An 18,842-nucleotide genomic window follows, 5' to 3' on the forward strand; every position below is an offset into this window, starting at 1 on the left:
CCGAGCTCCGCCCTCCGAGCTCCGCCCTCCCTGCCCCGCCCACGGCCGCCCCTCCCGCACCGCCCTAAGGCGGCCCGGCGCAATTCCCGCCTGTGCCGCGCGGGGTGCGCGAGGCACGTTTACACGGCGCCACCTTAACGACGCAGCGGTCCCGCGCGCGCCCCGGAAACGGAAGCCAACGGAGGCCTGTGGGGCGACGGCCAGTGCTGACGTTTCCCTGGTCGGCGGCGGCCGCCACTCCTCGCGATCCAGCGGAGGGAGTCTCGTTGGGCAGCCTCGCCCCGGCGGGCTGGGCTGCGCACGGCTCCGCCGCGGGCCCCGCGCCGCGCTCCCGGTGAGTGCTCGCGCTACCGCCGTAGCCACTCCGTAAGCGGGACCGCCACCCGCCGCGGTGTTTCGTGACGCGGAGAGCCCCCGGCCCGGTCCCGGCGGGGAAGGAGGAGGCACCCGTGCCTGCCGACCCCGGGGAGCGGCAGTGGCCTGTCCTGCGGCAGCCCGGGCCGAGAGGTGCCCTCAGCCCACCGGGGCTCCGCGGGAGCAGTTCTGGGCCTCACGGACCCGGCCGCTGCCGCCCACAGCACCGGGACGGGACGCGCCCAGCCGGGGTCCGCCCGCTGTCCGGGCCAGCCCAGGGCAAAGGCAGCGGCCGGGCCCGTCCATCCGGGCTCTGCCTTCATCACTTTTCCCGAGAAAACGAGGGCATTGGGCCGCAAGTGAGACAGCCGCTCCCGGCTGCTGCCTTGGGGGCGCCTTCCCGTCGTCAGCCGGGTAATTTTAGAAGGTGGAAACTCGTAAGTTGAGGTTGAGCGGAGCTGCCGTAGCTCAGGGCATTCCCGACTGTGAAACAGCCGCTTCTCCCTTACAGTGTTAGACTTGCAGTTGGTCTTGATCCATTTATGTGTTGTATGTCTTGACTCATGAATACAAGTTCATTGTACAGTTTTTAAGTGTTCCTTTTGCTTCGTATCTTTTTAAACAGCTGCCGTCTTTTAAAGCAGCTGTTTAAACTGCTGTTACCTGTTAAGCCTATATTTTTTTCCAAAACCGTGTACATTAGATATTGCTAGTTTAGGTAGAGTGATCTGGTTGGAGGTTTATGCTGGGTGTGTGGGCAGGGGTGGGCAGTCTGTCTCCTCAGAATCGCTTCGCTGCTGGCTTGCTGTGCCATTGTAAGACATGCGCTATTCCTGCTGTGCCTTTGTCCCTGGAATGCCCAGGGACTTGGGGCTGCAGCAGAGCATGGCCTGGGAGCTCAGTGTGGCGGTGCCAGGCTGCTGCTGGTGGAGGGGATCAGGCTGCACAGAGCTCATGGCCCTGCTCAGCCCTGCTCTGTGTGTCTGTGGGTGCTGCCCTGCTCAGCCCTGCTCTGTGTGTGCCTGTGGGTGCTGCCCTGCTCAGCCCTGCTCTGTGTGTGTCTGTGGGTGCTGCCCTGCTCAGCCCTGCTCTGTGTGTGCCTGTGGGTGCTGCCCTGCTCTGTGTGTCTGTGGGTGCTGCATTCAGGGTGAGCTGCCCAGAGCTGCAGCTGCCCAGCACACACACCTTCTGCACTGCAGTACTGCTGATGCCCGTATGGCTGTCTGCCGGCCCAGGCTGGCTACCTGCTAAAACATCTTGTGTGTCTTTTTGTCTGGAGTGTGTCTCTCAACTTGGATGGACTGTCACAAGTTCTGTTAATTTCTGTATTTGGCAGCCCTTAGAAATTCTGATGACTTAGAATTTTTTAATGTGCTAGTAAGAGCAGTTTATATAAAAATGCTTAAACTCATCTCCTTAGCAAAGGATTTGAATTATTCCTGTTGTAAGGCTGTCAGAAGAAGCTTTTGGAATTCTGCAGAGGAAACATTCATGTATTAGAATGTAATTAACCTTCTGTATTTGGAGATCTGTAGAACTCTGGAAACTAATTTTAAATATTGAGTATTAACATGACTGTATGTTGGTCATGCTATCAAATTTCTTAGCTAATATATCCAAGTTTTATAGTTAAGTGCTGTCACTGGTTGCTGTTTTAGCAGCTCAAAGCTTACTGAGGTGCAGCACTGTTTTTAAAGGTTTGGAGGCTTTGTTTTTTCTTACACATTGTGATTATCACAGAAAATTATCTGGAAAACGTTTTGAACATCTGTTTTGCTGAGACTGTTTGGTAGAACCTATTGATGATTAAAATGCTTTTTTCGAATTACTCTGCAATAATATGACTTGTATGCCTTGTAAGGAAACCTTGGAGTTTTACCACTTCAGATAACATGGAGAAGGCCCCTTCCAGCAATGTAAGAAGATGGACATCAATTTCTATTAGTGTACTGTAGAGTACACCAATAGAACAGTAGAGTAATTGCAAATACTCTGCTGGCAGAGCTCCTTAAGAAACACAGACTTGTTTTTTAAATGAGTTTGAGATGGCATTGTAATGGATATCATTGAGCTCCTTAAGAAACACAGACTTGTTTTTTAAATGAATATTGAGATAGCATTGTAATGGATATTATTGCTTGAACGTTCAATGTACATTAAATCTAAAATGTACATTAAATATATTTATTTGTGTCATTTGCCATACCCAACTCCTGTACTTACACTGGATTTATTTATCCTACATCTTCTGAAGCTCCTGCAGACTTTTTTCTGCATTGTGACCTTAGTGTCAGGGGAGTGTGGGTTAGACTGGCAGGTATTTTTGGGGTTTTGTTGCTGGTTTAACCTACCAAGTTGGTAACAATAGTAACTCTCAATTAGACAAAGCAATCTGGAGGTTGGCTTACATGGGAGCCTTGGTTTAGCTATTTTGGAATATATATTTTACTATTTACAAATAATAAAACATTTTCACATTTTAAAACATTTTAAATTGTGCTTTTTGGGGTTTGTGCAGCTGATAAATCTCAATGTGTGTATACACTGAGCTGCTTTGTTAGCCACATTGGCCTGTATATTAAATAAAATCAGAATATAGCTACTGGTGCATTCTTCATTTCAATAAATGGACTGGACTTTCTTCTCTGTTTTCTTCTCACTTGAGGCAGGGGGAAGTCCCAAAAGTCTTTGAAACTCTCATCTGTTTTGATTACAGAGACTCCCATTATTGAGAATTTGGCCTTCAGTACTGAAAGGAGGAGCTCAAATGTGAGATTCCAGTTTGGGCTATCAGCTAGGAAGTAGTTTCAGCTGAGTACAGGAAAGCAACACTGAAAGTGGAAGATAAACATGAAGTATTTGAAGTGCTTCATTTCAGCAGTAGCTGTGGTGTTCCAAATTTTTGCTCTTCAGAGAAGTTTTGATTTGCCCTTAATCAGAATTTTAGATTGCTGATTCTACCCTTTGTGCTCCTGAATATCTTGCCACCTAATGTAGGGGGTGGAGTGGTTTAGCATGTTGACTAGAATATGTACCCTTCAGAAATTAACTTTTTATTGTTTTCTAAGTGTAAATTTTGGTATGATTTAGTCTTATATGTGAGATTTGTGTTTCTAGTGAACAAAAATAGTCTGTTTTTCCAATACAGCCATTAAAAACTGCAGTATTAATTTTCCTTATTAAAATGCAAGTATGTTTCTAGGGTTACTGAAATGGGAAATTCAGCTTGATTAATGAAAGCTGGATAAAATGCAACTGATTAATAATGTTGAATTTTGCTAGCAAAATATTTTGCTTCTGGTCATACTGTTCTTGCAAGATGCAGTGTTTCTAGACTGTTCTGCTTGATTTTATTTTGTTATGTAGCATATTGCTGATAAGAGGATAAAAAGCAGCTGGCATTCTTTCTGGAAGTCTGTCTGGACTGTTTTGTTTGTTTTTCCATGGTGAATTCAATGCACATTTATTCTACACAGTGAAATCCTTCCTAATTGAAGTGTGGTATCTCTGTTTTTAAGTAGGCCATGAGGATTGCCTAAAATTAACTTCAGGCCAATATTTCCTAAAAATAACTTTAAAAGGTAAAACTTATGCACTTTCTGGGATGCAAAGCAGGATTCTTACCCAAAAGTTACTTGAATAATTAATTTGTGAAAGCATGGCTTCAACTAGTTTAAAATGTTATTTAAAAATTTTTTTCCAGATCCTTCTGAGTCGTACTTGAAGCCGCCAAAATGGTTCTGGCAGATCTTGGAAGAAAAATAACTTCAGCATTGCGCTCCCTGAGCAATGCCACAATCATCAATGAAGAGGTGTGTAGTGTACAGATGTCATGGCACCAGCACTGGGAAAGTTCTGGGAAAAAGTTCTCACAGGCTGATGAGAAGATTGAAGTGGCTTACCTAGACTTTCTTTATCTTCAAGTAAAATTTCTACTAAAGGTTTTAAAAACTAGATTTATATGTGGGTCATCACCTCAGACATAGTGGGTCCCATGGTCAAAGGGTCCTTGAGCCTGGTGCTGTGTTTAGGGAGATGAGTGTCCTGTGGAGGCAGTGAGTGCCTAAGTGTGGATGGAAGGTAGGTGCCTGCTCTGATTTGTGTGTGGGCACAGGCAGACTATGCAGATGTGTATTAGGTGCTAGAAGCTGAAGTGTGGAAGAACAAATGTAAGCTTTGCTGTCTGAATTGTGAGGAATGTGTTGTGTTTGCTGCCTTTACGTTAAAACCAGTGTGTGGTTCTGGAATTTTGTTTGGCTTAGAATGGCCTGTATTTTCTCTAAGTAAGAGTTTGGAAATAGAACTCAGTGTGTTCTGTCATAGGAGTTCAATGCAAGATGGAAAACTACCTAATGTGATGGTTTCAAAATGTCTCTGAATACACAGATTGCTAGAAATTATTTTCAGGTGGAAAGATGTGTGGCTTAAAGTAACTAAAAAATAGGCTAATTGAGAGCTGTAGTGGTAGAACTTATGCATAGAGAAAATGTTTTAATGTATCTTCTGCCAGGAGGAAAAAAATCCTTAATTGAATCAAATACAGCCCAATTAATTTTTTCAGCAATGGAAATTTTCATCCTGCAAGAGTTCAAGATGTGAAAATGAGGCCATTTATGCAGGTGTTACTTTCAGAAAAATCTTAACTCAGAGTAGACAGGGTTTCTAGCTGAGGCACCTGCTTGCCTAAAAGGCATACAGTCAGAGCAGCAGTCCAGTGTCTGAAAATTCAAGTAGCAGGGTGTCCATCTTTGGTTAAGGAATGCTGTTACAGAATGTTGTGATCTGAGGTTTTGTTGGTGTACTCTCTAAGGAGTACCCAGAGGGGAGTTCAGGAACTCTTGCTGCCATATGAGCTGTGGCCCATAATGCAGTAGGAAGTGTTTTGTGCTAGTGTTCTATAGTGTGCAGTTGTTACAATTGAGAACCTTTCCCTCTCAGATTTAAATTGTTTTTACGTAGGAACAAATGCACAGACATTTTTTTGTGACAGTTTATTTCATGATAGGACTACATGCATTTAATTTGTGAAAACCATGGTTATACCATAAATAGACTTTCACATTCTTATTTTGATCTAATAGTGGCCTAGTTAATCTCTGTGTATTGTAAAACAATTTTTCTGATTTTTCTTTTATATTCCAAAGGTTTTAAATGCTATGTTAAAAGAAGTATGTACAGCATTACTGGAAGCTGATGTTAATATCAAACTTGTGAAGCAACTTAGAGAAAATGTCAAGTAAGTGAAATAATCAAAATGCATTTAACTTTTGATATTTCTAAAAGTTGTAATTTGAGGTTACAAAAGAACAGCTAATTTATAACTTAATATGTTGGGGTTTTTTTAGAAGCACACAGTTTACTTTGAACAGGAAAACAGCTGTTTGAACCAAATGTTTAGCCAGTTCCATCAAAAGAGTCTTTGGTCAAATTTAGCCATTTATTGGTGTTGCAGGCTTGTTTCAAAAATCTTTTGCTGTCATCAGTTGAGTCGTCTGATAAACAAGTTCTTCATTACTTCCTAGACACATAATCTTCACATGTTCTGTGCTGGCTATAAATAAATCTGTGTATGTGACTAGCACAGTTACTTTGCCTATTTTCAGATTAATTTAAGTAAATACAAGTCTGAAAGATGCATTTTAGAAACCTGTTTTTGTGCTCTGCATAAGAATGTCTCCAATGCATGTCACTTCTTAAGTACATCCTATCTGAAAACTCAGGACAAATCAGGGTGCTGTTGCAGTTCCAAAAACTCTATTACTAGGTTCAAGTGATGCTTTAAGTTATGCTAGTGTTCCATGCTTTTCTCAAACTCAGGTCTGCAATTGATCTTGAAGAAATGGCATCTGGCCTTAACAAAAGAAAAATGATCCAGCATGCGGTCTTTAAAGAGCTTGTTAAGGTAGGACTTCAAAATTCTGCATTGCATCACTTTCCTTGAACAGTCTGGGCTTGGCAGTAGTGCAGTAGCAAGGCAAGCTTTTAGGTGGTTATGTGGTACCTGCAGTCAGGCCTTCTGATGTGAAAGCACAACTGCAGTACTGCAAACAGCAGTATTCTCATTGAAACTGCATTGAGAAATCCTGGGCATTTCTCAAACTAACTTCAGTTTAAGCTTTGAGTTCAATTGTTCTTATTCTTCAACTGAAATGTAAAGACAAGATTGAAGTACTGCTAGCTTCTAGACTGCTTCTGGTTAGCCCAGAATACAGCTTTGCTACCCTAATGTTCCAACTACAGATAAGCCTTTGGAGAAGTGATAAACAACAACCCAGCAGCTCAATGCAACATTTCTCATTAATCTGCCTGCTTGGTCAAATCAGGACTTGAGTATGTGTATTCTGCCCTCTTTCCAATTTACAGTGTAGTCATTTGTTCTTCTGTAGTCTGTGTCTGTGCCCACAAATATGGTGGCTCTCAGGAATGTATCTACCTTCTACTCATTTCACAAGTGAGGCAGCAACCCTACAAAGCCTTCTGTGCTGTAGGATTCCCACTGGAAGAAGCCCATCCTGAGCAGTGACAAGAGGGGTGGAGGTCACCTTTCTGTGGTGCTTGTTACCCTTGTGCCATGTATACAGGCCACAGCCTGACTGTGCTGGGTGTTACAAAGAAATTAACAATGTTGTTGTTGCAGAATTATTATGCAGAACCTTATATATTATAGATACCTTGTAAGGACTGTTGTTGTTCACTGTAAATCAGCAAAAATCTAAGCCAAGATGAAACTGCGCAAAAGCTGTTTTTCTCCTTTGAATATGAAAGCAGGCACCTAGCATTACTGTGACACAACTGTTCTGTGCTTTCTGTGCTTTGTTCTTCAGCTTGTAGATCCTGGAGTCAAGGCATGGACACCTACCAAAGGAAAACAGAATATTATAATGTTTGTTGGTTTGCAAGGAAGTGGTAAAACAACAACTTGTTCAAAGGTAAGTGCAGTGGATCTCTTTGCATGGTTTTTGATTTGTTTGTTGGTTTTGGTTTGGTTTTGTTTTTGCTTGGGGAAGCTGGTAGTCATTGGGCTCCTTAGGTAGGTTTGGCTTGTGATCTGTGCTGGTTTTGTTAGTATGAAAGTTCTAACTCACTACCATGTAGAGATACGTTTGCAGAGGGATTTCTGAGATGAATGTTGAAAGTAAAATTCTTTTGGGACAATTTATGACTTGTAGGACTTCCTTCAAAGATTTTTAAACTGAACTCTTGATGAAACAGTACCCTATAAGAGTCTTTATTTGTCCTTGTACTTAGTTAAACCACAGCACTGTAGTTCACTTTCCAGGTTTAAGACTAAATACTAAGAATGGGTGTTAATGCCATTACTTATTTAGAAAAACAGTGGAATTTGGCCTTTGTATTAGATACAAGGTATCAATTAAGTGTAAGTTGATGTGAAACCTGTTCCAGCCCCAGATTTGTTGAGGAAATTTGTTTGTATTTTTTTAAGGCTAAAAAAAAGAATGCTCTGAATCCACATACGTTCACATCTGCAACAAGGCCTTCCCTGTTTGTTGGTGTGAGGTCAAACAGCACACCATTCCTTGTGGGATTGTCCCCCTTCCTGTGACAGGAGGTTATAATCCCTGCTTTCCATTTTCCAGGAACCTCCTGGACTGTTTGTGCTTCTCCAGCAGATGTCAGGGTAGTTAAAGTCCCCTTCAAGAACCAGGGCCTGTGACTTTGAGGCTGCTTCAAGCTGCCCATAGAAAGCCTCATCCACTTGCTCCTTCTGATCAGGTGGCCTGTAACAAACACCCACAACAGCATCACCCTCGCCAATCTGCCCTTTTATCTTAAACCATAAGCTCTTGACTCACTCATTCACCCCAGGACAGAGCTTGGTACATTCCAAGTTGTGAGGAAAAATTATCCTGTGGAAAAAAGACACATCTTCATTGTTTTTTGTCATCTCCTTTTGAGATGCACATATAGTGAAATATTCAGCATAGCCTGCTCTGATTTCAGAAGACTTTCTTAGTGCTTATGTAGGTGAACTTTATTTTGAATGTTTGTATTTGGTCAATGTTTTGTGAATATATGTAGCAGCTATGAAGCTGAGTGTTGTAGGAAGGTTTAGGATTCTGTCCACTGCTTTAAAACATGTCCTTTCAATGGAAATATCTTTGTTCCTCTGAAAGTACAAAAATATAGAGCTGTACAAGTTGTAGCCATTATGGTACTGGATATTGAAGTATTGCATTGGGTAGTTTCTACATGCTACTCCAATCTGCAGTATTAACACTAAGAAGAATTCAGGAGTTAGTAAAATGGGGGCTTAAGTTATTTGTAGTCATTCCTAGAGATTGCCATTTCAAGAAATCAAAATCAGAAGCAGAGTCAAGCAGGTGTTTTCATCTTGCCATTAGTAATTATTTATGATATGCTTCCCTAAATAATGGCCATGCTAAGCATGAACAGTCTTACTCTGTGGCCTCACTTATAGAAGGGCTGGCTTGAGTTTTTATCCTCTGTGTGTGACTTGAGGCTGTTAAAAGTGTCGTGTCAATGGGACTTTGGTGTAACTACTTGTTTTGGGTTTCATTTCAGTTAGCATACTTCTATCAGAGGAAAGGCTGGAAGACTTGTCTAATATGTGCAGACACATACAGAGCAGGTAACACAGACTTTAATGATGTAGTTCTCTATCTATAATATTTGAAGATTTCCTTAAGTAGTCCCTTGACTATACCTGTCTTACAGGTGCTTTTGACCAGTTAAAGCAGAATGCCACAAAAGCAAGAATTCCCTTTTATGGGAGGTAAGCATCTTCCAGAAACACTTTGGAGAACAATTCAACTCCAGTTATGTATTGTTCTGTTCTGAACGTTTTGCACTAAACCCCATCTAGCATGGTATAATTGCTTTCATTTTAATAATATATTCTGGGTAATACTTGCTCTGATCAGATGAAAATTCTGTCCAGTTCAGTATATTGCCAGGAATAGCAGGTAGGACAGTGTACAAAGAGATCAGGTGTCCAGGAATAATTCCCTATGGTGCTTAATTGATGTATAGCAGTTCACAGACTTTTACCAGACATGGCCAGATTTTTGAGAAGTATCTCACAGATCAAAGGATATGATTTTTGGATGCTTAATTTTTATTATCAAATAGAGACAGAGGTGGACCTGAAATGTCTTCTTATAAAGCAGTAAATAACTTTCCCCTAAGATTCACTGAAGGTGAACTGTCTAGGTGCTCAGCTAAATCCTGTTTGAGAGAGGGTCTTGTAGAACTTACTGCAGCTACCAGCAGGTGAGACAGACTTCAGGCTTTGTGCTTCAGTTCACTGAGCAGTAAGGGTAAATGGCTTAGGAAGACGTATTTGTAACCAATTTTTGCTTTACATAAGAGGAGTTCCCTCTTGAAATCCACATAGACTTATAGTTAACAAGTTTATAGTCAAATGATGAAATTCTGAATCTTTGTTTCTCTTTGTGATCAGTTATACAGAAATGGATCCTGTAATAATTGCCTCAGAAGGTGTTGAGAAATTTAAGAATGAAAACTTTGAAATCATCATTGTTGATACAAGTGGACGTCACAAACAAGAAGACTCTTTGTTTGAAGAAATGTTACAAGTTGCTAATGCTATAGTGAGTAGTTTTGAGAAATGCAGTAATTTGGCATTTGATGGCAGTTGATTAATCTTTATCCTAATGTTCTGTGTGCATTTTACTTTAACTCCTAGATGATATTAGAATATACAAACAGATATGAATAAGCAAAGGCTAAATGACCAGTGCTTGTTACTGTTGTGATGGTTTAATTCTTCTATTCTTCTGTTCAAGGATGCTTGCATATAATCAGACTGCCATTCCTGCTTTAACTTTTCCTTTTCAGGATCTTTGCATTGAAAAACTAGATGAAAGAACCAGTCTGGTCTGGTTTTCTTTAACTATGAATACTAAACTTTCTGTGATTGTCACAAATAGTTGCACTGAGACAGAGAAGATGATTGGATAACTTTCAAGAGTTTTGATATGTAAATGAAGCTGTTGTTTCTATGGGTTTAAAAAGTCTGGCTATTTGTTTGACTCTGTGGTCTTGCATAACAATATGACACTTCCCACACAAATCCTGGTAATGCTTACTTATTTTTAGAGGAATGGATGTCTTAAATATCTGAATGTAAAACCAAATTGAAGACGTTAGCTAATAAGCGCTTGTAGATACTAATTGTCTTATTGGCTCAAGATACTGGCTAAAATCACTTGAATCATAACTAATAAACACAAACCTATTAAATTGTAATGTTTTGTGTTGTAGATGAATCATATAGTCATTCAGCATCAGAATTTTTAAATGGTTCTTAGATAATACTGTTCATAAAACAGTGGTCCTGTTTTAAACCCTAGCGTACAGCTCTAGTATACTGTTATTGCAGGAAGTTCTGCTACTGAACCTATATAATAATAATAATAATGCATGAATATTGTTTAGTAAAGCAGGAAATTATTCTTTTGTGTATCTCATTTCTCCTAGCAACCAGATAACATCGTTTATGTGATGGATGCTTCCATTGGCCAAGCTTGTGAAGCTCAAGCTAAAGCTTTCAAAGACAAAGTAGATGTAGCTTCTGTTATTGTCACTAAGCTGGATGGACATGCCAAAGGAGGTGGAGCCCTCAGTGCGTAAGTACCAATAGGGTATAACAGTGTCCAACATTTGGCTGTGCACAGCCAGCTGTGAAATGTGTTAGTGTCCCACAGAGACCTGTCCTGGGGAGTGTCACTGGCACACTGCACAGAACCTAAGTCAGTCACAGTCACACTTAGATTCTTATCCTTCTTCTGGTGGGCAGGATCACCTGCTCATGATGCTTAACATCAGCATTCAGTGATAGGATGTGTTTTCAGTACAGTAGTTTGTATTGTCACAGATCAGACTTTTGTCTTCTGAAGTCAGCATGAAGCAGTATTCATTGCCTATTGTGTATTAGGCATTTTTCCAGAAAGATAAATTTGGGCTCAATAGATATGACTTAAATGAAGAGTTTTGCATCTCAAGAGATTTTTTCCAAAAGGGGAAAAACTGTACCTCATCTTATGTGACCTTAAAACTATAATGCAGAGCAAACTTCTGGAGTGGCAGTGTCCAGAAACTTGATGAAAAGTTGTCTGCGGTCATACTTACCCAAATTCCATTCTTGTTGGACCTTCCATGTCCTGTATCTTGGCAGAGTTTTGACCAAAAAATGCTACATTTTATCTTCAGCCTTATGTGATTGTTTCAACTGTCTTTCAATGATACAGCTTGTCTGGAGCTGAGATGTTTTGTTAAAACAGTCAAAATAACTGCCCCTGACTTGCTAAATCCCTGTCTGTCTTTGACCTGAAGTGTTAGAGTTCCTAAACTGCCATATGTATTTTGCTTTATCTGTAGCACAATGTTGGAAGACTAAAGCCTTTGGTATTTTCATTTTGCTCTTGTTTGAGTTGTCATATGCTTGTGTGCTTTAAGTGTGCTGTGTTTGCCCTGTACTGTCTGTGGACTGGAAACTAAATTTTATTTAAAAGGTAATGCCAGTGTGGTGGAAAGGTTCTGAGTTTTCTTATGTTTGAGCTTTTTCCTGTGTTGAAAATGAGATTGTCTTTTGTATGAGGTACCTTGAAGAAATTGTAATCAGTGCCTGTCATCTGACGGTATTGTCATTAGTATCAGTAATAGCCCAGTATTAGGATAAACTGGAGATTATTTATTTTTTTCTTTCCTTTCAAGTTTCTTAAAGTCAGCAATGAAAATTAGCAAATTCTGTTTCTGATTTTTTCCAAACAGAGTTTGTATTTTATAAAGTACTAATTAGAGAAAAATCTTTTTAACTACTCTGAGCTAAACATCCAAGTGCAGGGTGTTTTTTCTTAATGGTGTGAGGAGTAGGGCAGATCCTTGAGACACAATGCATGGTGTTGATGATACCTAGCTGATTATAGTATAAAAGATGGATGGTGTTTGAGAGGCCATTTCATAAAATATATTTCATTGCAGAGTTGCTGCCACAAAGAGTCCTATTATTTTTATTGGAACTGGCGAGCACATAGATGACTTTGAGCCCTTTAAAACACAGCCTTTCATCAGCAAGCTGCTTGGTATGTCCAGTGTACAACTGTACTTAAAAGACACTTAGAATTGGATAATGGAAAGTCAAAGTGTATTTTTTTAATGCTAATTTCAGATCTATTTTCTTTATCCAGGTATGGGTGATATTGAAGGATTGATAGATAAAGTAAATGAGTTGAAGTTGGATGATAATGAAGCACTCATAGAAAAGCTAAAACATGGTAAGTTATTCCCAAGGTCTGAATTGCAGGAGCATTACAGTGACCTGACCATGGCAGGTGCTCTGTGGCAGAGATCACTGAGTTCATTTGTGCTATGTGTGGACACAAACAACTTGTTCATGCTCAGTGAAGAACAGTTTTTCTTTCTCCAGTAAATGTGGCAGCCAAGTAAATTGGGTTGTGTTTTTCAAACAAAAGTCTGTCAGATTACAACTGCAGAAAAACTAGCTTAATGGTTCAGCGTGTGCCATCTGAAACTGTTTAGCCATGTGAAGAGATTTATTTATCTACTTATCTATGTAGTATAATATTTACCTTATGAATAAAGAGTAATTAAAAAAGGAGAGTAAGAGCAAAATGCTGGTGTGACTTCTGCTAACTTTTCTTTTGTTGTTGTGCTTCAGGTCAATTTACATTAAGAGATATGTATGAACAATTCCAAAACATCATGAAAATGGGACCATTCAGTCAGATCTTGGTTAGTTATCCCCAAAATAATTTTGTTTTAAAACTCTTAATTGAAATTTGTTATAATCTGTGTTCTGTTTTTAAAAAGGTGAAATTATTTGCCTACTGCAGCATGCAACTACTGAATTAACACTTGCTGTCTATATTTCTTTCTGCTTAACAAAGTTAGCTTTGCCTATTCTGACACAGCTTTTGTTTTCCTTTCTTGAAACAAGGGCATGATCCCTGGTTTTGGAACTGACTTCATGAGTAAAGGTAATGAACAGGAATCAATGGCAAGGCTAAAGAAACTCATGACTATAATGGACAGTATGAATGATCAAGGTAATACAAATTTCACCCTCTGTTTTTTTCTTGATTGTTGAACAAGCTTATTTAGAGAGATGTTTCTGGAAAAATTCATATTGCAGCATGTACAATGACAGAAAATGACAAGAAATATTTCATGTTCTTGGGAATTGCAAGGAGTACACGTGTCTCCAAATTTCTTAATAAATCTAAATATCTAGAGATACTTTTCCGGTTGCTGCTCTGTCTTGTGCAGAGTAGGTGGGATTTCAGATAATTTCCATTCTGTTGGAAATCAGTGTACTTTTATTCATTGTATTGTAACTGTTCATAAATTATAAATGCTATACTTGCAAATTGATAAGGTATGTTAATCTTTAATCTGGCATTGCTGTCTTTTTCCTACTCACCCTCAAATTTACTTGGTGACATAGCCTGGTCTCTGGAATTCAGTGTTGTTTCTATTCCACCTAGAATTCCTTTAGCAGTATGCTCTTATGCTTGTGTGAAAACCGTCAATATGGCTTTATACCAAGTATCCCAAGAGCATAATTTATTCATACAGCTTTTTTTCTATCACAGTGATTAACATATGAAGAGCTTCTTAGTATTACTTTGTAGAATATTATGCCTCAGTGATTTATGTAAAATTTTGCATTGTCACTTTTAAAACTTAAGTTTTTATTCTCTGTCTCAAAATTAAATTCTCAACAGTGAAAACAGGTTTGCTGTTTGTTACCAATTGTAACAGTTTTTAATGTCAGTGACTAAATGGATTTTTCTTTTCCACACTGTAATTGCAGAACTTGACAGTACAGATGGTGCCAAAGTTTTCAGTAAGCAGCCAGGAAGAATCCAAAGAGTAGCAAGAGGCTCTGGTGTTTCTACCAGAGATGTTCAGGAGCTATTGACCCAATACACTAAGTTTGCACAGATGGTGAAAAAGATGGGAGGCATCAAAGGGCTTTTCAAAGGTAAAAAAACCTCCAAACCAATACCAAAAACCCCACTCTAAAATTTATTAACTAAGGGGGGAGTTCACTTGAGGTGTGTACACAGAGGAAATGAGAAAACACTGATTACAGAGGGGAGAAAGTGAGTTGTAGCTTGCTCATTTTCACAATGTTTGAAATTTCTTTTATTTCACTGGTAAGAGCTGCACTGTTCTTCATGACACCAGTGTGTAGCTTAGCAAGGAAAGCTACTGTATTTCTGTCAATGCAGACTTGATTGCTACTACAATGCTAACACTTCAGTCTGGTTTGTGGAGCACAGGGAGTGTTCATCCTAAATGGACTTTTAGTGGCTGATGTAGTAACTTCTAATAATGGGCTCATGGATATGAATCTAGAATTAGGAGGTAACATTTGGATTTATTTTGTTTCTAGCACCATTTGTTAATCCACTTTCTTATGATTGCTCTTTTCTTTTTATTTAGGTGGTGATATGTCCAAGAACGTAAACCCATCTCAGCTGGCCAAACTGAATCAGCAGATGGCAAAGATGATGGATCCAAGAGTTCTTCATCATATGGGTATGTGCTGACTTTTTATAGCTTCAAGAGAGGACTGTCAGTTATAGTGGAGCATTTGAGATACAGAAGTGAGGAAGGGGATGAGAGACTATGTGCAGTATATATCAGTATTAAGTATTTCCGGGGTTTTCTAACAAGAATCAGAAAGTTGAGTCCAAATACTTTGCACTTAGCAGTGCTTAATCTAGCTTTTCATTTGGATTCAGCTCTCAAAATGACTACTTGGAATAGTGAAGGATGTCTGTGGTAAAGCAAATCTTCCTAGACTTCCCTTCTCTTCTAAGATTTGCTCAAGTGATTAAATTTTACAAGAGCAACTTTAAATAAGGCCTCCCATAACTGAATCTTACTGACTGATAATAGTCATTCCAGCAAGTTTTTTCTTCTGTCTAGTTCTTAATGCACAAATCATCTTAAAGCCTGATGTTTTGCAGACCTTTCTGTAGCTACTCACTCCATTCTTTATATTCAATAGCTGTTTAAACCTGGTTTGACAGTTTGGGCTTCTGCCTTTGTATATTACTGGAAGAGTGTGTGTACAGGAATGATGCCTCAAGCAAGAGAGCTGTGCCTCAGAGTTCATTAACACTTTCATGTTCTCACTTATTTTCTGCAGGTGGCATGGCTGGTTTGCAGTCAATGATGAGACAATTTCAACAAGGTGCTGCTGGGAATATGAAAGGCATGATGGGATTCAATAATATGTAAAGAAGCCTTAATACAAATGGACTTGGTTGACTCTTCATTGCAACTTCAGTGAATGAATTTGCTTTCTTCCTTTTTACAGTGATGAGAGAGTGGTCTTTTGAAATCTTACCCAGGCTTCTCAGTTTCTACATCTAATTTCTGAAAACTATTTTTGCTTAAATTAGTTCCTCTCCACTAATAACTGATGGCACAAAGAGCAATTCAATTTAATAAAACAAAATCATGATGTAAAATTTTAATATTTAGAGACACTTTTTAATTGTTTACATCAAATGGCAGCCATTATATTTGTAAACAACCCTGATCTTTGGTTATAGTAACATAAAATGTCACAAATATACTGTAAAATAAAATTTAAGTGGTTATAAACAAGGGAATGGCCTGTCTCTTCAGTTCCTTTTAACTGTCCTTTTAGTGTGTAATGAGATTTTCTTAGTTAGTTTTTTTTTTTTTAAAGACTGTTGTAACTCATGTTTGGCATAAATACAATAAGAATAGCTCAGTACCTAAAAATGTGCTGTTGGTGCTCATCTGTGGAGCATTTTTAGAATGTGGATGTGCTGTGCTCAGGTTTGTACAAGACTTTGTCATATAGAATTTCATCGTTCTTCCCCTATACACAGAGAATCAAGGGACTGAAAAAATACAGGTGTGCAGATACCAAACTGTCTTGTATAATGAAGATAATCTTCATGCCAGGCTGCCAGTTAAGCAGTTCCTTTTTTCTGGAGGTAATTTCTAAAGCATATTAGGTGGAATTCTGTGCTGGTACTGAACTTTAAACAGAGATAGCTCTATTTATCAGAGCATATTGCCCCAACTCAGCTACATTCTAATCTTAATTTCCTATAGCAGTTTATTATTTCAGTTTACTCTGTTGATATAAAAAGGGTAGAATCCACAGGCACAATTCAGAAACTAGGTAGACCAAGATGAACCTTGAAATCCAGCATAGTTCTTGTACCCTTATCTTAGGGTAAGAGGGTGTATTATAAATTTTAATATACTGCAGTGTTTAGTGTGTAAATGGACACCTATTTCTGCTGTCTAGATAAAAGTTAAATGCAGTAGTTAAAACAAGTTGGTCCCTCTGTCAGCCAGTTCTCTGAGATGGCAGCTAACAGGGAATGTCTCATATATGACACTAGACTCTTGCACTAATAAAACATGAGCTATGCTGTAATGTAGTTTATAATGTGAAACTGTCTCCTGCTTGATTAATGGTATGTGTATTAATGGTGTGGAGGATGCTGAAAAATCTTCAAATATGCCATCTACCTAAGTGCACTGCATTAATCTGCACAATGATCAGTTAATTTGAATCTTTGTCTTTTAAATATAACAAAATAATGAGTCCTTGCATATCACCAGCTTGTTGGTGTGTGAACAACAAGCTGCTGATAGTGGTGTGCTTACTAAAACCTGATTTTTCTTTTTTATACTATTTTCAGTTCTTGAGCAGTATAAACCAAAGCAATATGCAAAACCATGCAGGAAAGAGTATGAAATCTTGGTTTGAAATGCTGTCCCTAGGGGAGAGTGGATGGTTAATGCTTTTGATGGAAATCAACCATGAATAGGGATATTGAGGATGAACAGTGAAGCACTGTGCTCCAGGATAGGCTCAGTCAGACTGTCAAGTTACCAACAATTTAACTCTTATTTTCAGCTTGTGGCCTACATTTAGTTTTAACTTTTAGTTCACCATTTCCAAAGTACCTAAACTGCAACCAGATACAAGGAGAGCTGTCACTAGCTGAGTGTTGGCAGAGACAAGGGCAAGTTGAGAATGCATTTCCTTTAAAGTATGTGTTATTGGTATTTCTGAGATATATGCTGGAATTAACAAAGTGTATATATATTGCTCTTACATTAGGAAGCCGGGTAGAAAATACTTTGGAGTCTGCTTAGAAAAATTGCCTGAGGATCTCAAGCCTGGGAAAAAAAACACATCCATGATGGAGGCACTGAGAACAAGAGTTCAGCTATATAGGAGCACATCTAAATGGATTGGTGACTTACATGGCCTTTCATAGCTTGATGCAAATAACACTTTCCTGGCAAACGTGTAACACTCCCAGCACCATTTTCTTGCATTAGGGTTTTTGTCCTCACCCTCTATGGCATCTCAGAAAAGTCTGCAGAAAAGTTTTGTCTAGCATACAAGAACCTTGAAGAGCTAGGGTCAAGCGAAATTCACTAGAAGTGCTTAGAAGACTGAGGTCTGTCTTCCTGTGTATATCCTGCTGAAAGCTGTTGCTGCTGTCAGACAAGCTTTTGTCTGAGCTGTTTGAGCTCAGGCTGCTGCTGAGCAGCCTGCTAAGAGGAAATGGCTATGATGGTCCATGGATAGCTGTGTGATGGAAGCTGGACAATTAACTATTCACACACACAAACAGCTATGGCTTTATTTGGTAACTCTTTACCTTTCCATAGGACTTTCAACATTAATGTGCTAAATTTATTAAACTTGTCCAAGTTGCAAATGCCAGTTGTTCTGGGAGGTGAAAGATTAAGTTCAATATGACTGTACAGCTGCTATAACCACAGCAGAGGTGGAAGAAAGCAAGTTGGTTGGGTGATGATTTAATGCTGCTCTTGAGGAGCTGTTACTGTATCCAACCAGTCCTTCACTAAACAGAATGTATACTCTGTCGAGGGTAAGAAATATTTGTGTATCCTAACATTAGTTTGTTTCTTTGGAACTTTAGGAGATGTATGTTTGTTGTAATCCCTTAAGCAGATATTCAGCCCTGTAGTGTCTAAAATAACAGTCTAACCTTTCATTCTGTAATCATTCTGTTTCTTAATCATATATTTTATGTCAGCCCTTTTCACAAGGAACATTTTCTGCCCTATGCTGGTATAAGTGTAAGTCTGAGGTGTCTGTGCTTTACCTGGGCTTTTGTCATGGGCTCTGGATTATGCTTTGATGATATGACTAAGAAAGTGTCTAAGAGCCCATATTGTGCTATAGAGTGTAATTTTTTGGAAACTGTTCTTAATGATGCAGGATTGAAAGACGGCTCTTGCTGTCATGTAAGTGCATGTTACAGCCATTGGTTCAACCCCCTCCCCCTCCAAAAAAATTTAAAACTGCTCCCTTCTCAATCCCATAAAAAGAATGTTTCAGATGCTTCCACCTCCAGCTCTTTTCACTGGTAGCTGACATTTACTAATGTACATTTTGCCGGGATCAGCGCACACTGGAG

At 39.4% G+C, this 18,842-nt stretch overlaps 1 protein-coding gene across 2 annotated transcripts in view; it reads left to right on the plus strand.

Moving 5' to 3' along the window:
• The first annotated feature begins 208 nt into the window (after positions 1 to 208).
• The window catches only part of LOC128936377 (signal recognition particle subunit SRP54), a 34,821-nt gene continuing 16,187 nt past the window's right edge, over positions 209 to 18,842 (plus strand). Inside the window, exons 1-16 of one of the 2 annotated variants that reach the window (XM_054275273.1) lie at positions 212 to 334; positions 4,058 to 4,166; positions 5,499 to 5,590; positions 6,172 to 6,256; positions 7,179 to 7,283; positions 8,899 to 8,965; positions 9,052 to 9,109; positions 9,797 to 9,947; positions 10,837 to 10,985; positions 12,340 to 12,440; positions 12,546 to 12,632; positions 13,037 to 13,110; positions 13,316 to 13,424; positions 14,192 to 14,362; positions 14,827 to 14,922; positions 15,539 to 16,018. In XM_054275273.1, coding sequence (XP_054131248.1) covers positions 4,089 to 4,166; positions 5,499 to 5,590; positions 6,172 to 6,256; positions 7,179 to 7,283; positions 8,899 to 8,965; positions 9,052 to 9,109; positions 9,797 to 9,947; positions 10,837 to 10,985; positions 12,340 to 12,440; positions 12,546 to 12,632; positions 13,037 to 13,110; positions 13,316 to 13,424; positions 14,192 to 14,362; positions 14,827 to 14,922; positions 15,539 to 15,630 — 1,515 coding nt within the window. In that variant the 5' untranslated portion in view covers positions 212 to 334; positions 4,058 to 4,088 and the 3' untranslated portion in view covers positions 15,631 to 16,018. Of the gene's footprint in view, positions 335 to 4,057; positions 4,167 to 5,498; positions 5,591 to 6,171; positions 6,257 to 7,178; positions 7,284 to 8,898; positions 8,966 to 9,051; positions 9,110 to 9,796; positions 9,948 to 10,836; positions 10,986 to 12,339; positions 12,441 to 12,545; positions 12,633 to 13,036; positions 13,111 to 13,315; positions 13,425 to 14,191; positions 14,363 to 14,826; positions 14,923 to 15,538; positions 16,019 to 18,842 lie in introns of those variants that run through there. The other variant, XM_054275274.1, reaches the window with a different exon arrangement.

The sequence above is a fragment of the Melozone crissalis genome, unplaced genomic scaffold (assembly GCF_028551555.1).
Source record: "Melozone crissalis strain CALT ecotype California unplaced genomic scaffold, PUWL_Pcris_2 ptg000018l_1, whole genome shotgun sequence".
Classification (NCBI taxonomy): Eukaryota; Metazoa; Chordata; class Aves; order Passeriformes; family Passerellidae; genus Melozone; species Melozone crissalis.